The sequence below is a fragment of the Halichoeres trimaculatus genome, unplaced genomic scaffold (assembly GCF_033239565.1).
Source record: "Halichoeres trimaculatus isolate MK-OKI-2021-1 unplaced genomic scaffold, fHalTri1.1 fHalTri1_scaffold_17, whole genome shotgun sequence".
Taxonomy (NCBI): Eukaryota; Metazoa; Chordata; class Actinopteri; order Labriformes; family Labridae; genus Halichoeres; species Halichoeres trimaculatus.
In genome coordinates, this window is record NW_027437195.1 from 25011443 (window position 1) to 25033306 (window position 21864).

Below are 21864 nucleotides of genomic sequence, written 5' to 3' on the forward strand. Positions count from 1 at the left end.
GAGCCGCTCATACTTTTGATCCTTGTCACAGCTCTCAGTGGGAAGCCATTGATTTCTGGCAGAAAGAGGCCCTGAGCTCCGAGAGAAATGAAGATTGGAAATATTGATAGCAGTCATTTGTATGGAGAGAGAAAGAGAAACAGAGAGGATGAATGGAGTGAAGTCGGTTCCATTTTAAGAGTAGTCGGCTCCATTTAGCGATCATTTGTCTGTTTTTTTTGGCGTTCGGACTCCTAAATGGGTTCGATTTCTGCACCGCAGCTTATTACTGTATGCCTGTATGAGATAGCAGCGGGGTTCAGTAGAGGTCACGGGAGCATGAACACACATTATGGACATATATTTATATAAAAAAACACACATACACACAATTTCAAAGAGGCACAGAGGCTTTTTTAAACCAGATACAGTCGCATGTGTCTTCTGTTCTGGATGTAGGTGGATTCCCTGTTTGCTTGTTGTTATGTTACAAATATTAGTGGTACTTTACTTAAAATAAGTGCATTACCTGGTTGCTTTGCACCCTTTGCAAAGTAGTTTAAAGGAGAGATGTGATCTACATTCATTTGCTTCCAAAACCAATAGACACTTTAGAAAGAGCAATGCCTTTATGACAGAAAGGGATGGCGCTCTTCTTTTTCCTGGAAAAACAATACCCATTCTGGCCACAGGTGTCACTGCAATCAACGCAAACATATAGTCCTCACAATGCCTGTTAGTGTGTAAAGGAAACCTGGCAAACCGTGCCGTGCTTAAGCACGATTCACTTTTCTGCTTTGGCACGCTTCGTAGAGGTGGGCTTCAGCACCAAGCGGCAACCTGCGGTCTGGGAATATGAGACAGTGCTAAAATCTGCTGTTTCTCGAGTGTTCGCTTGAGGCTGGCACCAGAAGTACTGGAAGTCACATACACACCAAGCAAAAAAAAGACATTTTCAAAGCAGAAATTAACCTATTTACAGCCTGGTTCAAAAAACGTCTCCTGTCTGAGTCGCTAATTTTACTTCCGGCACCCACTGTACAGGGGGTGAATTTTTTTCTTACCTCTGCCGTTTAGAGGATATTAAGATCGCGAGCTCACCCAATAAGAGGCACAGCTAAGGGGCACGTGACCAACAGGCGCCCTATGGCTGTATGCGAAGCCCTTGCCACTACCAGTATGGCCACTATAGCTGATGTGCTTCATTTTCCGTTTCAGAAACAGACGTCCATGTTTTATACAGTCTATGTTCGGCACGGTTTACTTCACGCACAAGCACAAGCACAAGCACAAGCACATGGACAGCACGAGTGATCCATGACATGTGATGCATATCTTTGATAATCATTTTAAACAAAGCAAGGGTGTTAGAGGACTGTGTTGGGCCGAAACAACTTACCACAAGTCAAAAAGTCTCTTAAGTTGTAGCAGAGTTGTCTGTGTTTCACTGTGCGGACGTGTGATGAGATCGTGCTTCATGTAAACAGACGCTTCACGATGGCCGTACTCTCCAGTGGGAGAGCGGCACTGCAGGGGGGCAATTATGCTTGGGCACAGCACGGTTTGGATGGCCAGGGTGACTGCGCCCTAAGATTACATATTTCTTTAAATGAGGGCAGCAGCCAAGGCGACATCTACGTGTTTATGTCTATTAGGCTACATTCACATGGCCTGTCTGAGGACTGGGATGTAAACAGCTTGTGCTCCTGAAGTGCCCGGCATGCGCAATTGAACATTAGTGACATCATGCAGTGTTTACAGAAACAAACATGGCGGCAGCCAGTAGCCTCATGTATGGTCTATCCTCCATAACTCTCACCTCTGTTACTGTCTGTGGCACAGAATGTGTTCAAGATCGCACCAAATGCAACGTTCAGAACAGGGTCGCCTTCCAAACAAATATGATATATAAATATATATAAATACTTATAAGAGGGGCAGTAAAACAATCATTTATGTCACTATCACAACAAAACCAGTTCCCCATCAGTCCTTCTCTGCTGCGTTGTTTTGGGGTCTGTCCTCATGTTTCTGGTTTCTGTGAACATCAGCAGAAACAAGATTTCCAGCGCCGTATTAACTGACTTATTATCCTCCCTCCTCCTCCACCTGTCCGTCTCTAACCCCGCTCTTAATTGAATTAGCGCTCCTTCAAGATACGGCGTGAGCCAGACGTTCCTCCAGCAGGCCCGGGGCCTCTGATGACTCCGTATTGTTGTGGAGACGCTCTGGGGGCCGGACACACCGAGAATTAATAGACTGAGCCACACACACACACACACACACACACACACACACACACACACACACACACACACACACACACACACACACACACACACACACGAATACACTCACTTGCTCATACCTGAATCACACACTGATGGCTGTTTCTGGAGGGTTAAACATTAGTTGTCGATTTAAAAAAAAAAATCATCTCAGTTCATTTAGTGAATTTTGTGTCATTGCTGCAGAATGTGGTTAATATTATTTTAAATAAAGTAAAAGAATGAAGAGAAGAGTTAGATTGATTTAGTTCGTTATGATAATTTTTTGTTTTTTTTACATGTCATTTTGGTGACTTTCCTTCGACATCAGTAGAATTATATCAGAAAATAAAGATAAAACTTAATTAACCTATAACCTCAGTTAACATTTTCTTTTTGTTTTTCTGGTTTTAAAAGCTTCCTTAAAAAATAAATTGAAAATAAATATGAATATGTTTTTCCATAATAGATGATAAAATGAGTTTATTTTCTTCCGTCCTGTAAACAATAATGGATTCCCGTTCAGAGTCCTCGTCCTCTCGCTCAGACAGACTCACACTGTTAGGAAGCGACCTCTGGCTTCCTCCACACACACCAATACACACACAGATGTTAGCATAGATTGTGGATATCAGTGTGAGCGTTCACTCGTTCCTCTGAAGTGAAGCTGCCCTCCCGTCTCTCTATCTGCCCGTCATCTCTTTGCTTTATCTGGATCTGTCTCCTCTTTCTTGCGTTTTATTCCTGTCCCTTGTTCTGTGTCTCTGTGTCTCTGTCCTCTTTCCTTTCCTCTCAACCTGTCGTCCGTGCTGCATCTCTCTCCTTCAGTTTCTCCCCTGCTGTTGACAGTAGATGAACTCCTCCTCCCCCACTGTTTGTTACCCACGGCCACCTCATCACCTGGACCCCTCCAGTCATGCTCTTTGCCCTCTGGGCATCATTTGTAACATGTTGCCCCCCTCCCTCGGTCATTTCTATTTTCAGCTCACCTTCCTCCTGCTGTTTGGAAGATTTCACCCCCTCCCCCTCTTTGCTTTTCTTTGACCATTCTGCCTCCACCATCATCTTTCAGTCACACCAGAGACTGTGTTTGTGTATCAGCCTACAGGTCTGACAATGAAGCAAAAGCTTACAGCCTGTATTGTTTCCAGTCACCACCAGGGGGCACTTGACTTGTTTTGAAAAGAGGTTTTGATTTGATGACTTGTCACTTCATTTATTCCATCAACCAAACATTTCCTCATATCTTAACTTAGTGCTGTATGATGTTTGTTTTATAACTGATGTTCTTATTAAGTCAAACAGATGATGCGTCAAGACCCTGTAAGGACTAGAGAAGAGTGGTCTCACACTTTTATATATTTGCCTGCTTCTAATCCGTGATGAAAAATGAGATTATCACTTTTTATTTTTTTTCTAAATGCTATTTCACCTTTGGTTAGAAAAGCAAAAGAAAGTTAAACAGGAAAGTGATAGAGCACAGGCTTAAACACAGGTGAAGCTGTGACAATACTCATTCCAACCCACATGCAGCAGTTATTCTGCAGAGGTCTGTTCAAACCATTGACTGTATAAATATTGGTCGTAGTCTTCCCGACATCACCTGCCTGTTTCTGAAACTGATTTTTGAACCAAATCGTCTCAGTACCACATTTGTGATGCCCCAAAAACGTCTTTTTTTGGCTTGAAATGTATGTAACTCCCGGTACTTCTGGAGCCAGCCCCAAGCAGACACTCGAGAAATAGCAGATTTTAGCACTACAGCATTGTCTCAAAATTCTTAGACCAGAGGTTGCTGCTTGGTTCAAAAATAAGAGTCTATAGCTGCCAAGCAGTCCAGTTTGGTTCGTCCCGTTACGGAGTGCTTTTTGTAGCGTTTCCACTGACTTATCCTGGGACAGATCCCCAAATAACCGAGACGAGCCGTCCCACTTTTTGGACCCTTTGGTATGGGTGCCAGACTGAACTGATCCGCTCTGGGAAGGTAGAGCTACAACACTGCAGACCAATGATTGGTTGGTAGAATCATCACTTGCCATGTGACAGCAGCTGCATTTCTCCTGGTGGCACACGGCCTTCTCTAAATCAAAGCCTGATTGCATTTTGTATCAAAAGAGCTACATGCTGTTTACAAAGAAGATGAATTGCTGGATGTCTTCCATTGTTGTTCTTTGTTTACTGTGGCATCACACTACATGCGGCTGTCGGCATCTAACTTGTACGCCGCCTACCACAAGGGGACACGGTCGGCTGTGGAAACGCAAACAAGACCAGGCTTAATCATGCCAACCCATTCCAAACGGTACTGATCTAAACTGGACTGCTTGGTGGAAATGGGGCTTATCAGTAAAATGAAGAGCCAGGTTGTGTTAGCTCTGCTTGCTGAGGTTTGAATTGGTAGATGAGCATTGGTAGGACATAGCCAGGATTTACAAACATTACACGTCTCAGAGCACCGGGCTGTGAGTAGCACTAAACAGTCTGCTCACCTTCTGTAACTACGCTACAAACCTGACTTTACAAAGTTTGATTGTCACATCAACAAAAGCGCTATGTATCTACAAATAAATACATTTACTTGTAACTTTGCATTCTGGGAAAAGTTGTCTTGAACAAATAAAAGAGGCTTTAAAATGAGGATCTGCATCCACAATAAAGGAGACACATCTTTACCACAGTGGGTATGGAAATAAAGTCGCCTTCCCAGAAAAACAATATCACTTTCATCCAGAGGGGGTGCCAGATTCAACACAAAATCAAAACTCCAAGCAGCTGGAGTTTGGTGCCCCCTGTGGACAAAGTAAGTAGTAAGTCTGATTAAAGACTCTGATAATCTAGCTTGGGTAATCTCTGTTTCTGGATCAGGTTGACTCATTCCAGTTTAACTTAAAAAAAACAAAAACAGAATATGAGTTGAAGGGCTTGTCTGATTCAAGATGGCAAATAAGAAGATTTTGGAGTCAGAATGCTTTGAATCCAAATGAAAAAGTTGTCACACATTTGTGGCCACATGACTGTTTGGACAAAAAAAAAAATCTCCATGAAATACAGCTGATGGAAAAACAGTTTTTAGTCTAAATAGTGTTTGTATGCCTGCTCTGGATGGATTGACCGTTTTTACTTCAGTCTACAAACTACAGCTCCTGCTCCCTCACACACACACACACACACACACACACACACACACACACACACACACACACACACACACACACACACACACACACACACACACACACACACACACACACATACACCTCCTCAGCATCTATCAGGCAGCTAATAGAAGGTGACAGCGAGGCTCTGATATCGATACCTGCTGCATGATGAGGATTAAAGATCCACCGACTCCCTGCCAGGAACACAGGCAGACACAGCAAGTGTGTGTGTGTGTGTGTGTGTGTGTGTGTGTGTGTGAGAGAGAGAGAGTGAGTGTGTTTGTGCCTTTTGATCATGCTCTCCTGTGTGTGTGTGTGTGTGTGTACACATGTGTATTTCATGGTCCTGTTAGTGTTGATTCTTTGGTTGTGTGTATGTGTGTGTGTGAGCATGGTTGTTGCTGTGTGTGATTTTTTTTTTTTGAAGTGGTGTTTTCTCGTTAAGAGTTGCTCGTTAGGGGTTGAGGGCGAGTGAACAGGTGAGATGTTGCTGTGGTAACGGCGTCAACAAACAGATCGCACTTTCATCTTTATGTGCTCGGGAGGAGAAGAAAACACTCGGCCCTTTCATCTGCGAAAGGTGTGGAGACAGAGACAGAATCAAAACAGAACGAAGACATACGAAAGAGAAATAGAAGAAGAAGAAGGTCCTATTGACCAGAGGAGATTAGGAGTGACTAAGAGACAGAAAGAGGTGGTTGGACAGATGACAGGAAGATGGGAGTCATCTGGGTTTAAGAAAGGAAGATGACAAAAGGTAGAGTAAAGAAAAAGAAGCTCTCCTAAGAGGCAGCAACCTCCAGTCTTAAATATGAAGCTAAGAGCAAAATGTTAAAAACTGCAGTTCCTTGAGTGTCCACTAGAGGTTGGCCACAGAGACACCAGAAACCACATACACACCAGGCAAAAACGTTGATGTTTGAAGCAGAAAAAATAAACACGCCAACAGTCGAGTTCAAAACCTGTTTGGGTCTGAGTTGTCCATCTCACTATTAGCATATACTGACTCTGTGACATCACAGATTTGTTTTCAATACAGAGATTTGAAGCCCATCATTGATGGGGGCGATATTGGAGCTGCTGAAATCAACCTAGGTTCTTTCGAGTAAGAATGAGGTAAAGAAGCAGGCCTTTAGATTCAGACAGTTTCAGCCATGCCCTTAATGGACAAAACTTATAAGTTCAGGAACTTAATAAATAACATGTTTTAAAAATGTTTACTGAAAGAGATAATATATTCAGGCCCTGACTGTTTATTTTACCAGGCTACAATTTTTTTTTTTTTTTTTTTTTTAGTAAATATCAGCATTTTTTGAATTGGTGTGCATTTGGTTTTAGGTGTTTATGCAGCCAGCCTCTAGTGGACCCTCAAAGAACTGCAGGTTTTAGCTCTCTCAGGTATATTTCATAATTTTAGAACAGGGGCTGCTGTACATGTCTTTTCATCATGAGTGACTTGAAATAAATAAGAGCAAAGTGGGATGAGCTAGACCAGTGGTTTTCAAAGTAGGGGCCGCAGCATCCTGGTGGGCCGCCAGGGAGCACAAGGGGGCCCTCAGAAGATTGTAGGGAAGGGAAAAACAGAATATATATATATATATATATATATATATATATATATATATATATATATATATATATATATATATATATATATATATATTAACATTTATACTAATATGTTTATACACACATTTCTGATTGGACCTAAAAACACCTCAGCATGACGATATCATGATCTGTGTCGGCCTGGTGCTTTGCGCCTATTTTTAAGCTATTTTTAAAAACTGATCTGAACTTTGAGGCTCTCCCCCTGTCTAACCAATGACTGCATGTGGGAAAGGAGTACCCCACCTTGTCTAACAGAGCCCTGAATGCCTTCTCCCTTTTGCAAAAACCTACTTTTCTGTATCTGGCTTTTTTTGTTAATAATTTCCTTTTATAAACAAATGTAATAATTATCAAAACGTGAATAAAAGTTAGAAAATGCTTTCTTAAAGATGGCATTTCTTTACATATTCTGAAATCTATTGGTGTCCAAAGGGGGACCCAGCCAGAAGCAAATGCTGTTTGGGGGCCTTGGCATTGTAGAGTTTGGGAACCCCTGAGCTAGACAACACCTGGAGTGTGTCTATTTATATTTTTTCCTTTTTCAGTCTGTTGTCGTTTCTTAAAAGTGCCATGCAAGACAGGGAGTTTCTACAAATCCAGTCAATACCAGCAACACGCAATATTTTGAGGTAGTGATATCCTTCGCTTTTGTTTAAGCCCTGAAACAGCTTTGGTAAAGGCAGTAAGAAGAGAGAGACAAATGGAGACAGGAGACAAAATCACTTTAATCTGTTTAAAGAGCAGGAAAGGAGAGAGACACAACAAAGGATAGTGACAGGCAGAAGGATAGAGATGGAGGAGCAGTTGTAAAGAAGAAGGAGAAAAAAGAGAGCAGGTAAGACTGAAAAAAGAAAGGAAAAAATCGAGAGAGTAATTGTGGGTGAATAAAAAGCAGGAGAGAGATATGGAGGACAGATAGAACAGCTTGTAAAGGGAAGAAAAAGACAGATGGGAGAAAGAGCTGAAAAGACAAATATGAGGAGAAATGCAGGCAGACAGAGGGAGATTTGATTTTATTGATAGCAGCGTTTTAAGTTGGTCGCTCGGCTGCATTAGTGAGAACAGTAAATGCTTTCACTCACAAAGACTTCATATATCCTCTTTCTGTTTACTGCTGCTGAATATTTTAAGAGTAAAGCTTTCATCCCTAAAACGTCGCCGAGTGTCGAGCAGCAAAAAGACTTCAGTTAATAACTTACAGCAGTCAATAAGCTCTGATGATGTCAGCAGGAAGCCATTTTGACTGTGGCACGACGGCTGCCGAGCTTTGTGTCACAGTGACAGATGCAACTGTACAATTAACGACTAAACTCACCCAAAGGCTATTTCCAGTCACTTTCATTACTTTCCTCTGCGGCAGATTCACTACATATCTCAACTGGTCATGCGCCCTCAAATTTCACCAGGAGACTATTTAGAAACCAACAATACACGTTTATGTACTGCATTTATTCTTGGAGCTTTATCTTAAATTTGTTATGATTAAGGAGTATGGAGAGCAAAAGCAGGCAGAACAGGGCTCTTCGTTTTAGGAAGTGATGATTTTGAGGCAATGAGCCAAGACGTCTCTTTAGGACTTACTATTTATGGTGAAGCTGAGACTTACCACAAACAGATGAACAGGCACTACTTTTTTTGTGGAAGTAATGATATCTCCATTTATCTTACATTTTACAGTGAAACTGAGACTAGCTAGAAAAAGATAAATGGGTGCTCCTTTCAATGATTAAATTAATCCTCCTGGTAAATTAACTTTTTACAGTGAAACAAAGACTCACAATTGAATTAATAATTACTCCATGTAACTTACTGTTAACAGTGAATCTGAGATGAAAGGATGAACTGATGCTACTCAGGAGGATGCATTCAACGTAGAAGTCTCTGTGGAACTTACTGTTTACAGTGAAGCTATGACTCACCACAAACAGGTGAACAGCCACTACTTAGGGAAACATAATGATTTCTCCTATTTACAGTGAAACTAAATGATGAACTCACAAAACTCTAAATGATGAGATGCTCCAAAAATTCTCAGTCAAAATTAGAATTTACAGTGAAACAGAGACTATCCACAGACATATAAACGGATACTCCTCAAGCTGATCTGTTGAATTCACCAATTAATTTACTATTTACAGTAAAACTGAGACTAACCATAAACAGATGAACAGGCTCTACTTTATGGGGAGTAATGATTACACTTGTTTTGATAATTAACAGTGAAACTATGAGTCAAGAATGAACAGATGCCACTCAGAAGGATGTCATGGAGTTAATCTTGCATGTTAGTTATGTTGCCTTCTGTCTTTTTAAATAAGATTTACAATACCTTCTTAAAACACAAGCCCCATGTATTTTTTTTCTCTTTCCTCTTGGCTAATTTGAAAAAGATTCATCCATGGGCCTGTTTGACCTCTGACCTTTTAATGAGTCACTCGGAAGAAATCCAAACCATGAAGTCCTCACTTTGGATTCCTGCACTCAATTTGTCAGAGTGCTAAACTGGTAATTCACTGCATCCAGGTTGCCAGGTTTTTCCATAAATGTCACAAACATGGCTGTAAAGTGAGCAAGAGAGGAACAGCTCACTTTATTGTCTGCTTCCATTTTCAGTGAATTGCTCTAAAAGCCTTTAACGAACCTGCTGACTTTCAGAGCTCATCTATATGAGATGTTAAAAACTGCAGAGCAGGATACAGATGGATTTAGGGTCAGCGGAGGCAGGGCATCAAGTTTTAATCCATAATGTGGCGTGGCACACTTGAAAAGTCCTGTAAAGTGATGCACGGCATGTGATCAAGAAAGATGGTTTTATAACACAGGGCTGAGGTCTTCAATCTGCAGTATGAAAACATTCAAAGAAACTGGATGGTTTGGTGTAACACCTAACTTACGAATCCCTGCACTGTTAAAAAATGTTGATTCAAAGTAATTCACTTAAGTCATCTTGTTGCTTTGACTGAGTTAAGTAAATTCAACATGAAGTGTCAAATAATTTGAACTAGAAAAAAGGTCAAAAGAACTAAATTAATCAAGGTTTTACAGCATAATAATTTATGTTGTGATGGCACAGGCTGTCTGTGCTCTAAATGGCACGGACCAGTTGTTTACGCTCCATGGCAATGACCTGCTGTCTTGTCTATCTTAATCCTAAAGCATCGGCACATCTCATATATTAGCATTAATACTAAACAGACTGTATAAATCACTGAGTACATGGGCCCATGCCCTGTGGAGCACAGATAGCCCGTCCATGCCATGTGCAGCGCAGTCAACCTATGCCCCCCGCAGTATAACATATCAATTTACAGCAGGGTCTCATATGTTCCCTCTTCATTCGCTCACGCTATCACAACAAAAAAATGTGATTTATGCAGACATAGATTTTTAAGTTGGAATATCACTAAAACTCAGTAAAAATCTGTGTTTAAATTTTGCAAAAGAAATAATGATCATGTTTCAGATATTGCAAAAAAAGGAAGAAAAAAAGTTTAGAAGTTTTCTCCATCAGTAAATATATCCATACTTATCCATAATGATCTAGACTTGAGGGAATTACCCACCAAAAACAAATCAGTTTAAGACAAACTCTGAAATAAGAGAAAGCATCCGCTTCATTTGTGGAAACTATGCTTCAGTGAAAGAGAACTGGAACAAAAATATCATCCATAGGGGAAGAAAAATATTACCTAAAATTTATCAAAATGAAAAAAAAAAACTTGCTGTACCAGGCTGTAAGCATGTTAATTTCTTCTGTAAAGCTGGGCATTTTAACATGGGGCCTTATGGAGATTGACTAACTTTTGGAGACAGCCTCAAATGGTGATTTAAGGTACTGTAGTTTTGATAGGGAATTATAGAGCATGCATTTTTTCCCCCCACCAAAAATGATTATAATTCTAAACTTATTTATTTCACTTGATTTTCTTTGACCAAGGCAATTATGTTATGAGGCTAATGATTTCTACTTTGTGTTTTGTACAAAACCAGAACTTAAAGTCCTTGAAGGGATGATCTAGATTTTTTGTGCACCATTCTTACTATACATAAAGTCTATGTGTGGGTCCTCTCGAGGACCCCTATTTCAGAATCCTTAGCCTTGAGGTGAGAGGACAAGGTTGGAAGTAAAGAATGTATTCTCCAAAACCCTGAAGGAAACAAGCTCCGAGCCCCCTGCTGCTCAACTACAGCGTCAAGGTGCTCTTCAGCAAACCTCCTCAGCAGAATGTGGATGTACTGCAACTTTGGCTCCTTTATAAATTCAGCTGGACCGATAGAAGAAATTAAACTGGAGTGGAAAAATTAAAAAGTAACAGGAAGATAGTGGGTGAAAGGATAAAACGGATAAGAGGGGAGGAGGAGGGAGTGGAACAATGCAGGGACGATGACAGAAATGTCAGACGAGGAGAGAAAAGAGGGAGAGATGAGGAAGAGTATGCAAACGACAAAGTTTGGCTAGCTGTAGGCGGTATTAGCAGCAGCGGAGGGAATATGTGTGTGGGAACAAATTGTCGACAGGAATTCATTAGGCTCGTTGTGCGATAACGAGTGCTTGTGGTTTTAATTGACTTAATCAACAAATAGAATTAATCAGAGATTTCTAATTAATGGTAATTGATTGAAATATCCACTGGGTCACTGCGCAAGCAACCAAAATTCTCCTCCTCACTGCATCCTTGTCTCTCTTTGTGTCTGTCTCTCCTTACTGTACAGCTTGTCCTCTTTCTGTTGTCCTCTCAATCCGTCTCTCTGCTAGGTCGTCTCTTTGTCTATAACCCTTTCTTTAGACAATGTTGGGTCCTCTTAACCAAATTACTTCTTTTTCATTCCAAAACAAAGATTTTTTTAAGCTAAGCTAGTTTGATTGGACTGTGTCCCATTGGAACTAAAGTTTATCATCAATTCTTGAAAGTTCAAAGTTTTACTCTTCAGTGTTTCTTTATTTCTTGCTCTCGACTCAGAGCGCTCTACTGTTTAAAACCACTGACATAGCAACCACACTAACAACCTCCACTCTCCTCTATCCTCTCCTCCTTCTCTTCCCTCTCTCCTCCCCTCCCTCCATCCATCCCTCTCTTCACGGCAGGTCTTGGTAATTAGATTGTGGAGATGAGGAGGTGGAGGAGAGTTAAGAGGATTTTGTTTTTAGGAGAGGGAGATTTAAGAATGAGAAAGAGAGAAAGAGAGAGTGGTATGGAGAGGGTGAGAGCAGGAGAGATCAAGCTTGAGCCTGAGAAGGAGGACGAGAGAAAGAGGGGAAGTGAAGGGGGAATTAAAAAAAGAGGGAAGCAGATGCTCTTCTTTTTGTTTATCCCGAGTAGGTCACCCTTCTCTTAAGAGGAGGTTGAGTGACAGAAAGAGAAATGCATGAAGTGAGAGGAGACAGACAGTACTCTGTCTTTTTATGTCTCTCCTGGTAGTCGACCTTCAATAGGACTGAAAAGATAGATGGAAAACACTACTGGAGGTTTGCAGGCTTTCTTGTTGTTCCTTTCAAATCCTTCATATGTTTGCAAAATTACAAAAAGAGCATCTGATTTGTTCAAGATGTCATCCATTCTTCAGCTTTTGGCTGCTAAGAAAGGCAATGCTCTTCCTCAGAGGGTCCCATGACGACCAAGATAAGATATGCCATCCTCTCTGGGTTATTTTACTTTCAGAAAAAGCCTTAATAAGAGGCTAAAACAGATTTCTTTTACATGCTGGAGCACTGATCTTGCTTAGGACTAACTTTCTAGTCGGAATCCAAACAAAAACCATCACATCATCTGCAAAAAAAAATGAACAATCTCCTTTTACTCCATCCATCAATCCATCCATTCATTTTCATCTTTTTAGGTCAGATTCTTGTGACAGCAGGCTAAGCTAGTTGACCCAAACATCCTCCTCCTTAGCAACATTTTCCAGCTCCTCCTGGGGGAATCTGAGGTGTTCCCAGGCTAGACAGGAAAAATAGTCCCTTCAGCAGGCCCCCAGGTCTCCTCCCAGTTGGACGTGCTTGGAAAACCTCCAATGGGAAGCAACCTGGAGGCATCCATACTGAGTGGAGCAGGGTGACAAAAACAAAATATATTTTTTCTCTTTCATGAGTCTAATCACATCTTGACTCTACCTCCCAACATTTTACAATCCCCGAAAAAATTACACAAGAACGGCAGCTGTCAATCACCATTAAACGTGACATAAAACCTTGTTTTAACCTTGTATAACTAATGAAAACAAAACTTTTCAGAAAAAAGCAGACTTGAGTACAAGGCAGCCAAATAATATCTTCAAATCACCACAACAATCGTACGTGAGAAACATTTCTAAAAGGTGTATTAATTTTTTAAAGTTTGACCACAGCCCATCTGGAATCTGGAATGACTGGGGAGATGGATCATTTGACCTATGCTGCAGCCAGTCACCAGGGGGAGCTTTTTTTTTTTTTGGCAACCTCACTTCGGGCCGAGCAATATGACATCCATCTTTTTTTACAGTCTAAGGAGGCATCCATATCAGGTGCTCATACCACTCTTCATTTGGTTAAACTCCCGACACCTTTCCCTGGAGGGTGCCAAGTCTTCCAAGATTTGATATGCCATCCTTTAAGTCTCAGGTGAAGCCCCACTAAAAGGCTGATGTTTTTTAACTTATTGGCGGTCTCATTGAGGACTGAGTTTCAGGTTAACAATACCAACAGAAACCATCACATCATCCGCATAAAACCGAACACTCTGCTTTCACTTCATCGATTTATCCATCTTTGGTGGCTCCTGAGTAACAAATTCCTGTGATCCTGTAACTGATGACAGGCAGATAGACCACACCACTGGTCTTTCTTCCCACATTTACTACTGTGGTTGTTGACAGTCCAGGCTTTGTTGATCTTCTAGACCTGGATTTGTCCAAATCTTACAACTGCATCCCATTGGTTTGTAGTGATTAGTTGTAGGGAATACATGGCAGCCATTACACATAAGGAGGAAACTCATTTCAGTTGTTTGTATCAGCAATCTCTTTCTTTGGGTCACCACCTAAGGCTCATGACCAGTAAGGGTTGCAAACCAGGTCCACAATGGTCCAGTTCTACGCCTGAATTACTGATTCTTTCTAATCCCAACTCTTCAAATACACATTCATGGTTAGGGGCCCAACTCTGTAAAATATAACTCTTAAAGCGCCTCATCTGCTACATTTCATTGCCATTTACAAATCAGCAGTTTCGCCTTCAGATCTAATTTACTCTTCTCTCGTTGCTCTGTTTTTCTTTCTTTGTTAGTCTCCAACTTTTCTATTCCCCTCTATCTCACACTTTCTTTGTACCCACTTTAATCTACCTTTGCCCGTCTCTCTTTACACTACCTCTCCTCCTTTCCTTTGTCGACCTGCCTCACACTTATTTTCCGTCCACCTCATCCCTCCCTCTTCATCCTCTGTCTCCTTCTCTTTCCCTGCAGCCTCTCCGTGGCTTTCCATGTATTTTGGAAAGAAAAGCTTTTTAGCAAATATTTGTCTGACTGTGTCTGTAGAGCCCTCTGAGTCAATATAGGCCCAGCCAGGCTCGACCCGTCAGAGAGAGACAGAGAGGGAGAGGGGGATCAGTGCATAAAAACCAGCAGTGCAGAAACAATAGAGACTTAGGATTCTCTCCCTCTTTTCTGTCCAAAAATAAACTCTCAGAGAAAGGCTTTTGCTGTCTGAAGCTGACCAAATAGATACCCTTACCCTGATACAAAATGGCGGGTTTGATATAGATTGTCCATCAGCGTCCATACTTGTTTCATCACCCAAGTGTTTTCCTTCACGTTTTGTTAGAACAAGAGAAACAAAATATTTGGTGGTGTGGCTCTCAAATTCACAGCTTTGACATTTGCACTTGATGTTTTCCAGTAACATATTAATGTATCAGTTACTGTGTTTACAAGCAGTCAGTCACCCTTTCATATTTGGAATACTAGCAATAACCTGGTTGCACAAGGGCCATGTTAACACCAACAACCCTTTTGAAAAAACCCCTGGGGTATTCCTTTTCCAACCCAAATATTCGGTCGTGAACACGCCTGTCAGTATATCTCCATCAAAAGGAACATTACTTTGTTTTGTGCGCTTGTTCTGTTTGCAAAGAATCTTGGTCTTTTGAGTACAGGAAATCTGCCATGCTGCTGCTGTTGTTATTGCGATGGATACAGCTAGATGAAGCAGAGATGAGCATCATGATGTTTTCCGTTTGTTGAAATGTTGCTCGTTTGTTGAAATGTTGCTCGTGGGTTGCCATCTTGATCAGGATACCATGTTAACAGGAAGAACCCTGTTTTCTCACGCATGTAAATGAGTAATTCAGAACGTTCCAGAAGTTGACCTCAACCTGAGTAATGACTGCATGTAAACATAGCCACTGATGCTTGAATTAGCTTCCTAGTCTCTAGGTAAAGGTACCATAAGTGCTAATTTAACTCTGTAGCGTGTGTGTCAGGGTACCCTTTCTCTTTATCATAAGGCATCTTTTAAGTCTTGTTTTAGGTCAAGGCCTGTTTCAGAAAACTCCTTCTTCCTTAAGCACTTATACTTTTCCCAACAGGTCCCTCTTCTGGTATTTGTGGTTTCTTTGGCACCAAAAAATAAGGTGGAACCCATCCATTAAACTCAAGATTTTTATTATAAAAAAAAACACTTAGCAATTGTTCCAAACGGATCTGATTCGAAAGTCTCAGGAGGAAGATTTTTGGGATTTTGCAGTACTTCTGACATTGAAGTTTTAAAGTTGCACATGGTATTGCCCTTAAAATCAAAAGGTACCCTAAGTATTGTCTTTTGAAGTTATCCTTTATTCTTTTTTCATCATCTGTTCTATGTACCCCTTTTCATATATATACATATATTTCTACTTTTGACCTCTGGGGTCTTTTTTTTTGGTACTCTTGAAAGACACTTGTAAGATATGCTTTGGTGTTGTGCTTTGGAACCCCCTTTGGAAAAACTTGGTGGTTGATGATTTATTTATTTATTTATTTATTTTTAATCATTTTTACTTTTTATGCCAAAATCTCAGGTTTCAGGAAAATAAAGTCCCCGTGGAATTATTTTACAAACAATAAAGGCTGAACACATGTTTACATTTGCTGTCAAACAGGTATTTTCACATGGAACATCAGTGGATTTCTTGGCTTTTGCAACCAGCCTCTAGTGGACATTTGTGGAATTGCAGCTCTGTGCTTTTGCATGTTTGTTGATAAACATTACATAGATGGAATTATGTAAAGAAGGCATGTTAGTTGAATGTTTGAGAGCTAACTGCAGAGTCTAGAGTGGAACTTTCAGTTGTTGAATTTCAGCTTCTTGAGCAGATTCCAGAGTCATCGTTACCCTCTGACTGTAACACGCAGAATCATTGTTCCAGCTTCAATCTAGCGTCATTTATCTCCCCGCACTCCCCCACGCTGTCGGCTGCAGTTATTTGGTGCAGAGCGAGTATCACTTAGTTGTTTTGTTGTTGTTTGGAGCCTCCTCCTTCAACATAATACACACCTCCTGTTTGGAATAAATTTATCTGCAACCTCACACACAAACACACACCGGGCTTGTCCTCTTGATCCTGTCTGCTCTATTCTGCATCCCCATCTCCTGTTTAGACAACCAGGCGAGCTGCAAATATGCTAAACTGAAGAGAGCGAAAGAGAGGGAGATGAAAGACAGAGGAGGAAGTGTGTGTGAAAGGAACACAGTGTGTGTGTGTGTGTGTGTGTGTGTGTGTGTGTGTGTGTGTGTGTGTGTGTGTGTGTGTGTGTGTGTGTGTGTGTGTGTGTGTGTGTGTGTGTGAAAGAGGGAAAGAGAGGGAGTAAGAGAATCCCATTTCATTGTAATAGTGTTTAATATTTATTGGAAAAATGTAAAGAAAATGTAAAGGAAGTGCTTTTCAGCGAGCGGGCGGGATTAGCATAAATAGTTTGGGGCTTGGACGTGTTTGGTCCCTGCCGCAGAGGAGTAAGGCTGTCCCCTCTATTCTCACACACACACACTCAGAAACACATGCATATGTTTGCACACACATCTACTTACTCTTGTGCACACGCCTGCATGAGTAAACATGCAAACACTCACACACTCGCTGACCTTTGCGTGTGGAAACTCATCAGCATATAGTGATTTATAATAGGCACTGCCAATCCTTGTGTTTCTTTTTTGCCACTCTTTTGCATTTATTAGACAGCAGCAGAGAGGGGGGATATTGGCTGTTGTCATTTATTTTATGCACTGTTACTGCTGATCAAGGATGTGTGTGCTGAATTAGACTTTATGCTAATAAATTGTTGTGGATGACCTGAATTTAACAGCACTGAACTGTGGAGGGTTATAAAAATGAATAAAGGCAGCATGTTCTCTGAAGGTTTGAGGGATGGTTCAGGTTTATTAACACTTTTTATGTGATCTGCATGGATTTGATTCTTAGTTGTGTCAGGAAGTTTCCTGTTCCTGAAACTTGAGGCTCATCCCATAACTTTTAAGTCCAGAAACTTCCCATGATCAAAACTTTTGAGTCTCCTCAGAAGTCTGCTTTCTAGACCTTTTTGTTTACGTCATGACCAATCGGAAAGAGTCAGCCATTTGCATGTAATACCTTTAATTTGGTGGTTTGGTTCTGTTCATGGAGCTCCCGGCATTTCATGTGCCGACGTAGAATTCCTGAGCCTGAGGCAGGGAGAGCACACCCTTCATCACTTACAAGTGCGTACACAAAAAGCTAAGGCTAGCACAGCACACCTTCTATCGTTTCCATATATTAATGGAAATTAGTCGCCATCTGTATCACCAAAATCATCAGTAGGCGTCCTTGTTCTCAGTTGAACACAAATGTATTAACAATACATCAAGGACGTGTATTTACTCAGTTCTCTGGGTGCAGCTTTCACTTCCCTGACTACTACATGTTCACAAAGTCTGACCCCGTCTCTCTATCTCAGCACTCATATAAAGTGACCAACAGCATTTTTTCTAAGGATGATGCTTGTGGCATCCTCTCAATGGCTCTTCAGGTGTTGTCTCCCCTCTTATTGGCTGCAGGTTGTCCTCTGTTTCTGTCTGCAGTCTGAGACTTCCATTCCTGAGGTGTTTAGGGCAATCTGCAGGAGAAACTGTTAGACCCACACCTCCCACTCTCTTTCATTCAATTACCTTCACCACTTCAAATGAGACATACACCTTAACTCTACAAAAGTAAATTCCTAAATTGAGTTAGTAGAGTTCCACACACAATCAGCTCCCTTTATCAATGGGTATAAGTGTTAACTTCAACCATGGCTAATTCTCATCCCTACTTTAGGTGTTCCATAAATCTCAGAGTACACCTCCTTTTTCTATTATGTACATACATGAAAAGCCAAAGCAGGGAGAGCAGCAGCAAAGACCCCTAGGGTACAAAATAGAGCACACTTTAGTGAAAATACATATGACGCTAGTGAAATCGGACTCATCTTACTGGCTGGATGATGATGTGAACAAGTGCAGCTTGTTGTGTTTTGCAGCAGCATTATTTCTTTTGACCAGTAGGGGGCAAAAATAAAAGAAAATCAAGTTACGTCAGTACCATATACTTACATGATGAGACCAGGAGACAGGACAAGATGAGAGCAACTTAAGAATACCCAGATACTAAATACACACAGGGTGAGTCAACACAGGTTAGGAGACAAAACTGGACCATACACACAGGGAGTAAGTACAATTTGAAAAGGAAGATTACACAGCCAAAGGAGTTATTTTCGGTGGTATTGTTCTGTACCTCTGCTGGAGGTACAGAGAGAACACCTCTGCTCTTTTTCATGCGCCCACCTAAAGCCAAAGCAGGGAGAGCAGCAGCAAATACCACTGATTTTGCATCTTGGGGGTAATCACATGGAGGTTGATTTCACTCACTCTGGAGCTTTGTTTCTGAAGCCGATGCTACATTTTTTTCCCACTTTTGTTGACAGCAAACAAGCAAAAAATATGAATCTCTGTTACAAACACTGAGCAGAGCAGTTGATCGAAAGCAGCAACAAACAGGAAAAGCTTCCGAAACACAAGTTTGTGTCTTTGAATTTGAATACTTACTCAACCTTATCTTCTTACTTTTCTTACTCAACAGTCGCTGTGTTCAGAGGTGCGAGCCAGACGCCGAGGAGTCGCCTCTGTTCTTAAACTCTGCCAGAAACTGCTGCAACAAAGCCAGGTAAGTTTGTTATTTTTTTTTACTTTTCTATCATTTAATCTAATGCAATTCTGGCTTTGTCAGCAATGATTTGTAGCTTCACAGAAACTTGACCCCAACAACTCGAGAGGTTTGACCTCCTCTACCCCTGAATCCTGAAAAGAATTAAACTGACACCAGCAGTGAAAGAGGCAGCTACCTTACTGCAAAAAAAATCATCAGGTCTAACCCAAATGTTTTCATTTTGATGTTTGAATACTAGACTTGTCATAGTGCTTCCTTAGTGTAAGTTTTAATTCATCTTTTTTGCAAAACAGCAGAGCAAACTCTATATTTTAATGTAAAATTGTAGTAATCCAACATCATATGCATCTGAAAAGTCTCTCAGCTGTCCCTTTTAAATTGTGAAATTTTATCTTTTGATTTAACCCTCTCTCTGAAAATCCTTGAAATTGTGCGACAAATCCCCCTGAATCAGCTTAACTCTGAGAGGAATTAAACTGCCCCAACTGTACGGCCCTGAAATCATTCAGTGAATTGAATTTAATCATACGATTAGCATGATAATAAGCTTTTATAATTCCAACAAAACTGTCTCCACAATCCTTTCCTCTGGGACAGTCGGGCCCCATGGCGGAGGTGGGCCCAGAGGCGGAGCAGCACCGCGAGGCCTTGCAGCTGCTGTCGATCAACCTGGAGAGGAGGTGGGAGGCGATCGTGATGCAGGCGCTGCAGTGGCAGAACCGACTGAAGAGAGAACTGGGAGAGCAGCAGGTTAGAGCTCTGACATTTACACTCTCCATCCTTCACTCTACACTGCAGGCAGTCAGCTGACGCACTGTCACACTCACTGAGCATGTCAGAGTTTGATTTGATGCTAAGATGCAGCGTGAAAGACAGATGGTGCTGTGATTGAAGCTTAGCTGTGGAACAATCTTTACAACCCGAGACGATGTGATAATGTTTGTGAAATAGGAACCGGCTCCAGAACAAAACAAACTTTGAGATGGACTGAAACTTGTTGTTCCTTTTTTACAGATAAAACTGGGCATCAAAGATGATAAATCAATCTTAAGTCTAAATTAGGGACAATCTGTGACCTTGTTGTAATGAATCTGATACCTAGTCATGATTACAATGAATCTAACACCTAGCAAATGTGCGGCTGAGACCAGGTAAAAGTCAATCTGAGACCTAGATACAGTGAATCTGGGACCCAGTTAGAGACTACCTGTGGCCTTTTAACAGTGAATCTGATAACTAGTCACAGTTTTTAAGGCTTTGTTGCACAAAATCTGAGGCCTAGTTGCTGTGGTTCTGAGATCCTGTCACAGTTAATCTGAAACTTAATTATAGTGAATCTAAGATCTAGTAAAAAATCAATATGAGACTGAGATACAGTGAATCTGAGACCTAGTTAGGGGCAATTTGTGACCTTGTTGCAGTGACTCTGATACCTGGTCTCATCAAATCTAAGACATGGTTGAAGTGTTTGAAAGACTTTTTTCACAATTGTAATTGTAGAGGGGAATCTGAGACCTATATACAGTGAATCTGGGACCCAGTTAGTGACTACCTGTGGCTTTATAACAGTAAATCTGATAACTAGCCACAGTTTTTAAGGATTCCTTACACAACACCTAAGACCCAGTTGCTGAGGTTCTGAGATCCTGTCACAGTCAATCTGAAACCTTTTGATAGTGAATCTTAGACCTGGTCAAAGTCAACATGAGACTGAGATACAGTGAATCTGAGACCTAGTTAGGGGGAATTTGTGACCTTGTTGCAGTGAATTTGATACCTGGTCTCACAATTGTAAGACCTAGTTGAAGTGTTTGGGAGACTTTTTCATTATAAATATTGTAGAGTGAATTTGAGACCTAGATACAGTGAATCTAAGACCCCGGCACAATAAACTTGAGACCTGGTTACAGTGATCTGAGACTTCAAACTTAAGTGAACTTAAACTTGCAGTAAAATCTCAACACTTTTCAAAATGTTCTTTAAGCACTGTTTGCAAAATATTGATGTTTAGAAGAAATAGAAGAGGACCTAGGATGAAGCCCTGCGGAACACCACTCTGTTGGGATCTGGATCAGTCTCATGAAAAGTGACAATAGGCTGTGTAAGTTCATCTGAGCTGGATTCACTGGGTTTAGCTTCCCTCACTCTATTCTTCAGACTTCAGAAGCCTCTCGGGGCTGATGCTACCCACGGGGACCACACTCTGTATCAGGGAAATTGTACTCAATCAGCCAGCTGAAACAAAACGATCTGTTAGTCCTCCGGTGTGATCAGCATCACAGAAACTGAAATGTTTTCTCTGCCACCTCCTCCACAAACAAAGACAACTCAGCAAATGAGATTTTAACACTTTGACAGTTTGCATATCACAACACAACCACGCGTGTCTGCCGCCATGACGGCACATCCCCGAAAGGTTTGTCTTATTAGAAATCATCGTCCCAGGTACAAAACCACTCACTGGTCACAGTGATGGTTTGACGCTGCAGGATGGCGGCTCAGCACATGTGCAGCTGGTTTTGGGGTGTGAAGTATGAGCATTGTGGGTAGTAAGAGAAGTATTGCTCATGAAGGTGCCATCCGGGGACAAACTACCTGGGTCGGATGAGCACAGAGATGAGAGGTGGAGAGAAAGGAAGAGATAGCTGAGTGCTTTATT

The 21864-nt window shown here is 41.2% G+C and overlaps 1 protein-coding gene across 1 annotated transcript in view; it reads left to right on the forward strand.

Moving 5' to 3' along the window:
• akap6 (A kinase (PRKA) anchor protein 6) overlaps positions 1-21864 on the forward strand; it is a 206648-nt gene that overhangs the window by 160833 nt on the left and 23951 nt on the right. The window contains exons 18-19 of the mRNA XM_074692188.1: positions 19119-19202; positions 19803-19955. Coding sequence (XP_074548289.1) covers positions 19119-19202; positions 19803-19955 — 237 coding nt within the window. The remainder of the gene's footprint in view (positions 1-19118; positions 19203-19802; positions 19956-21864) is intronic.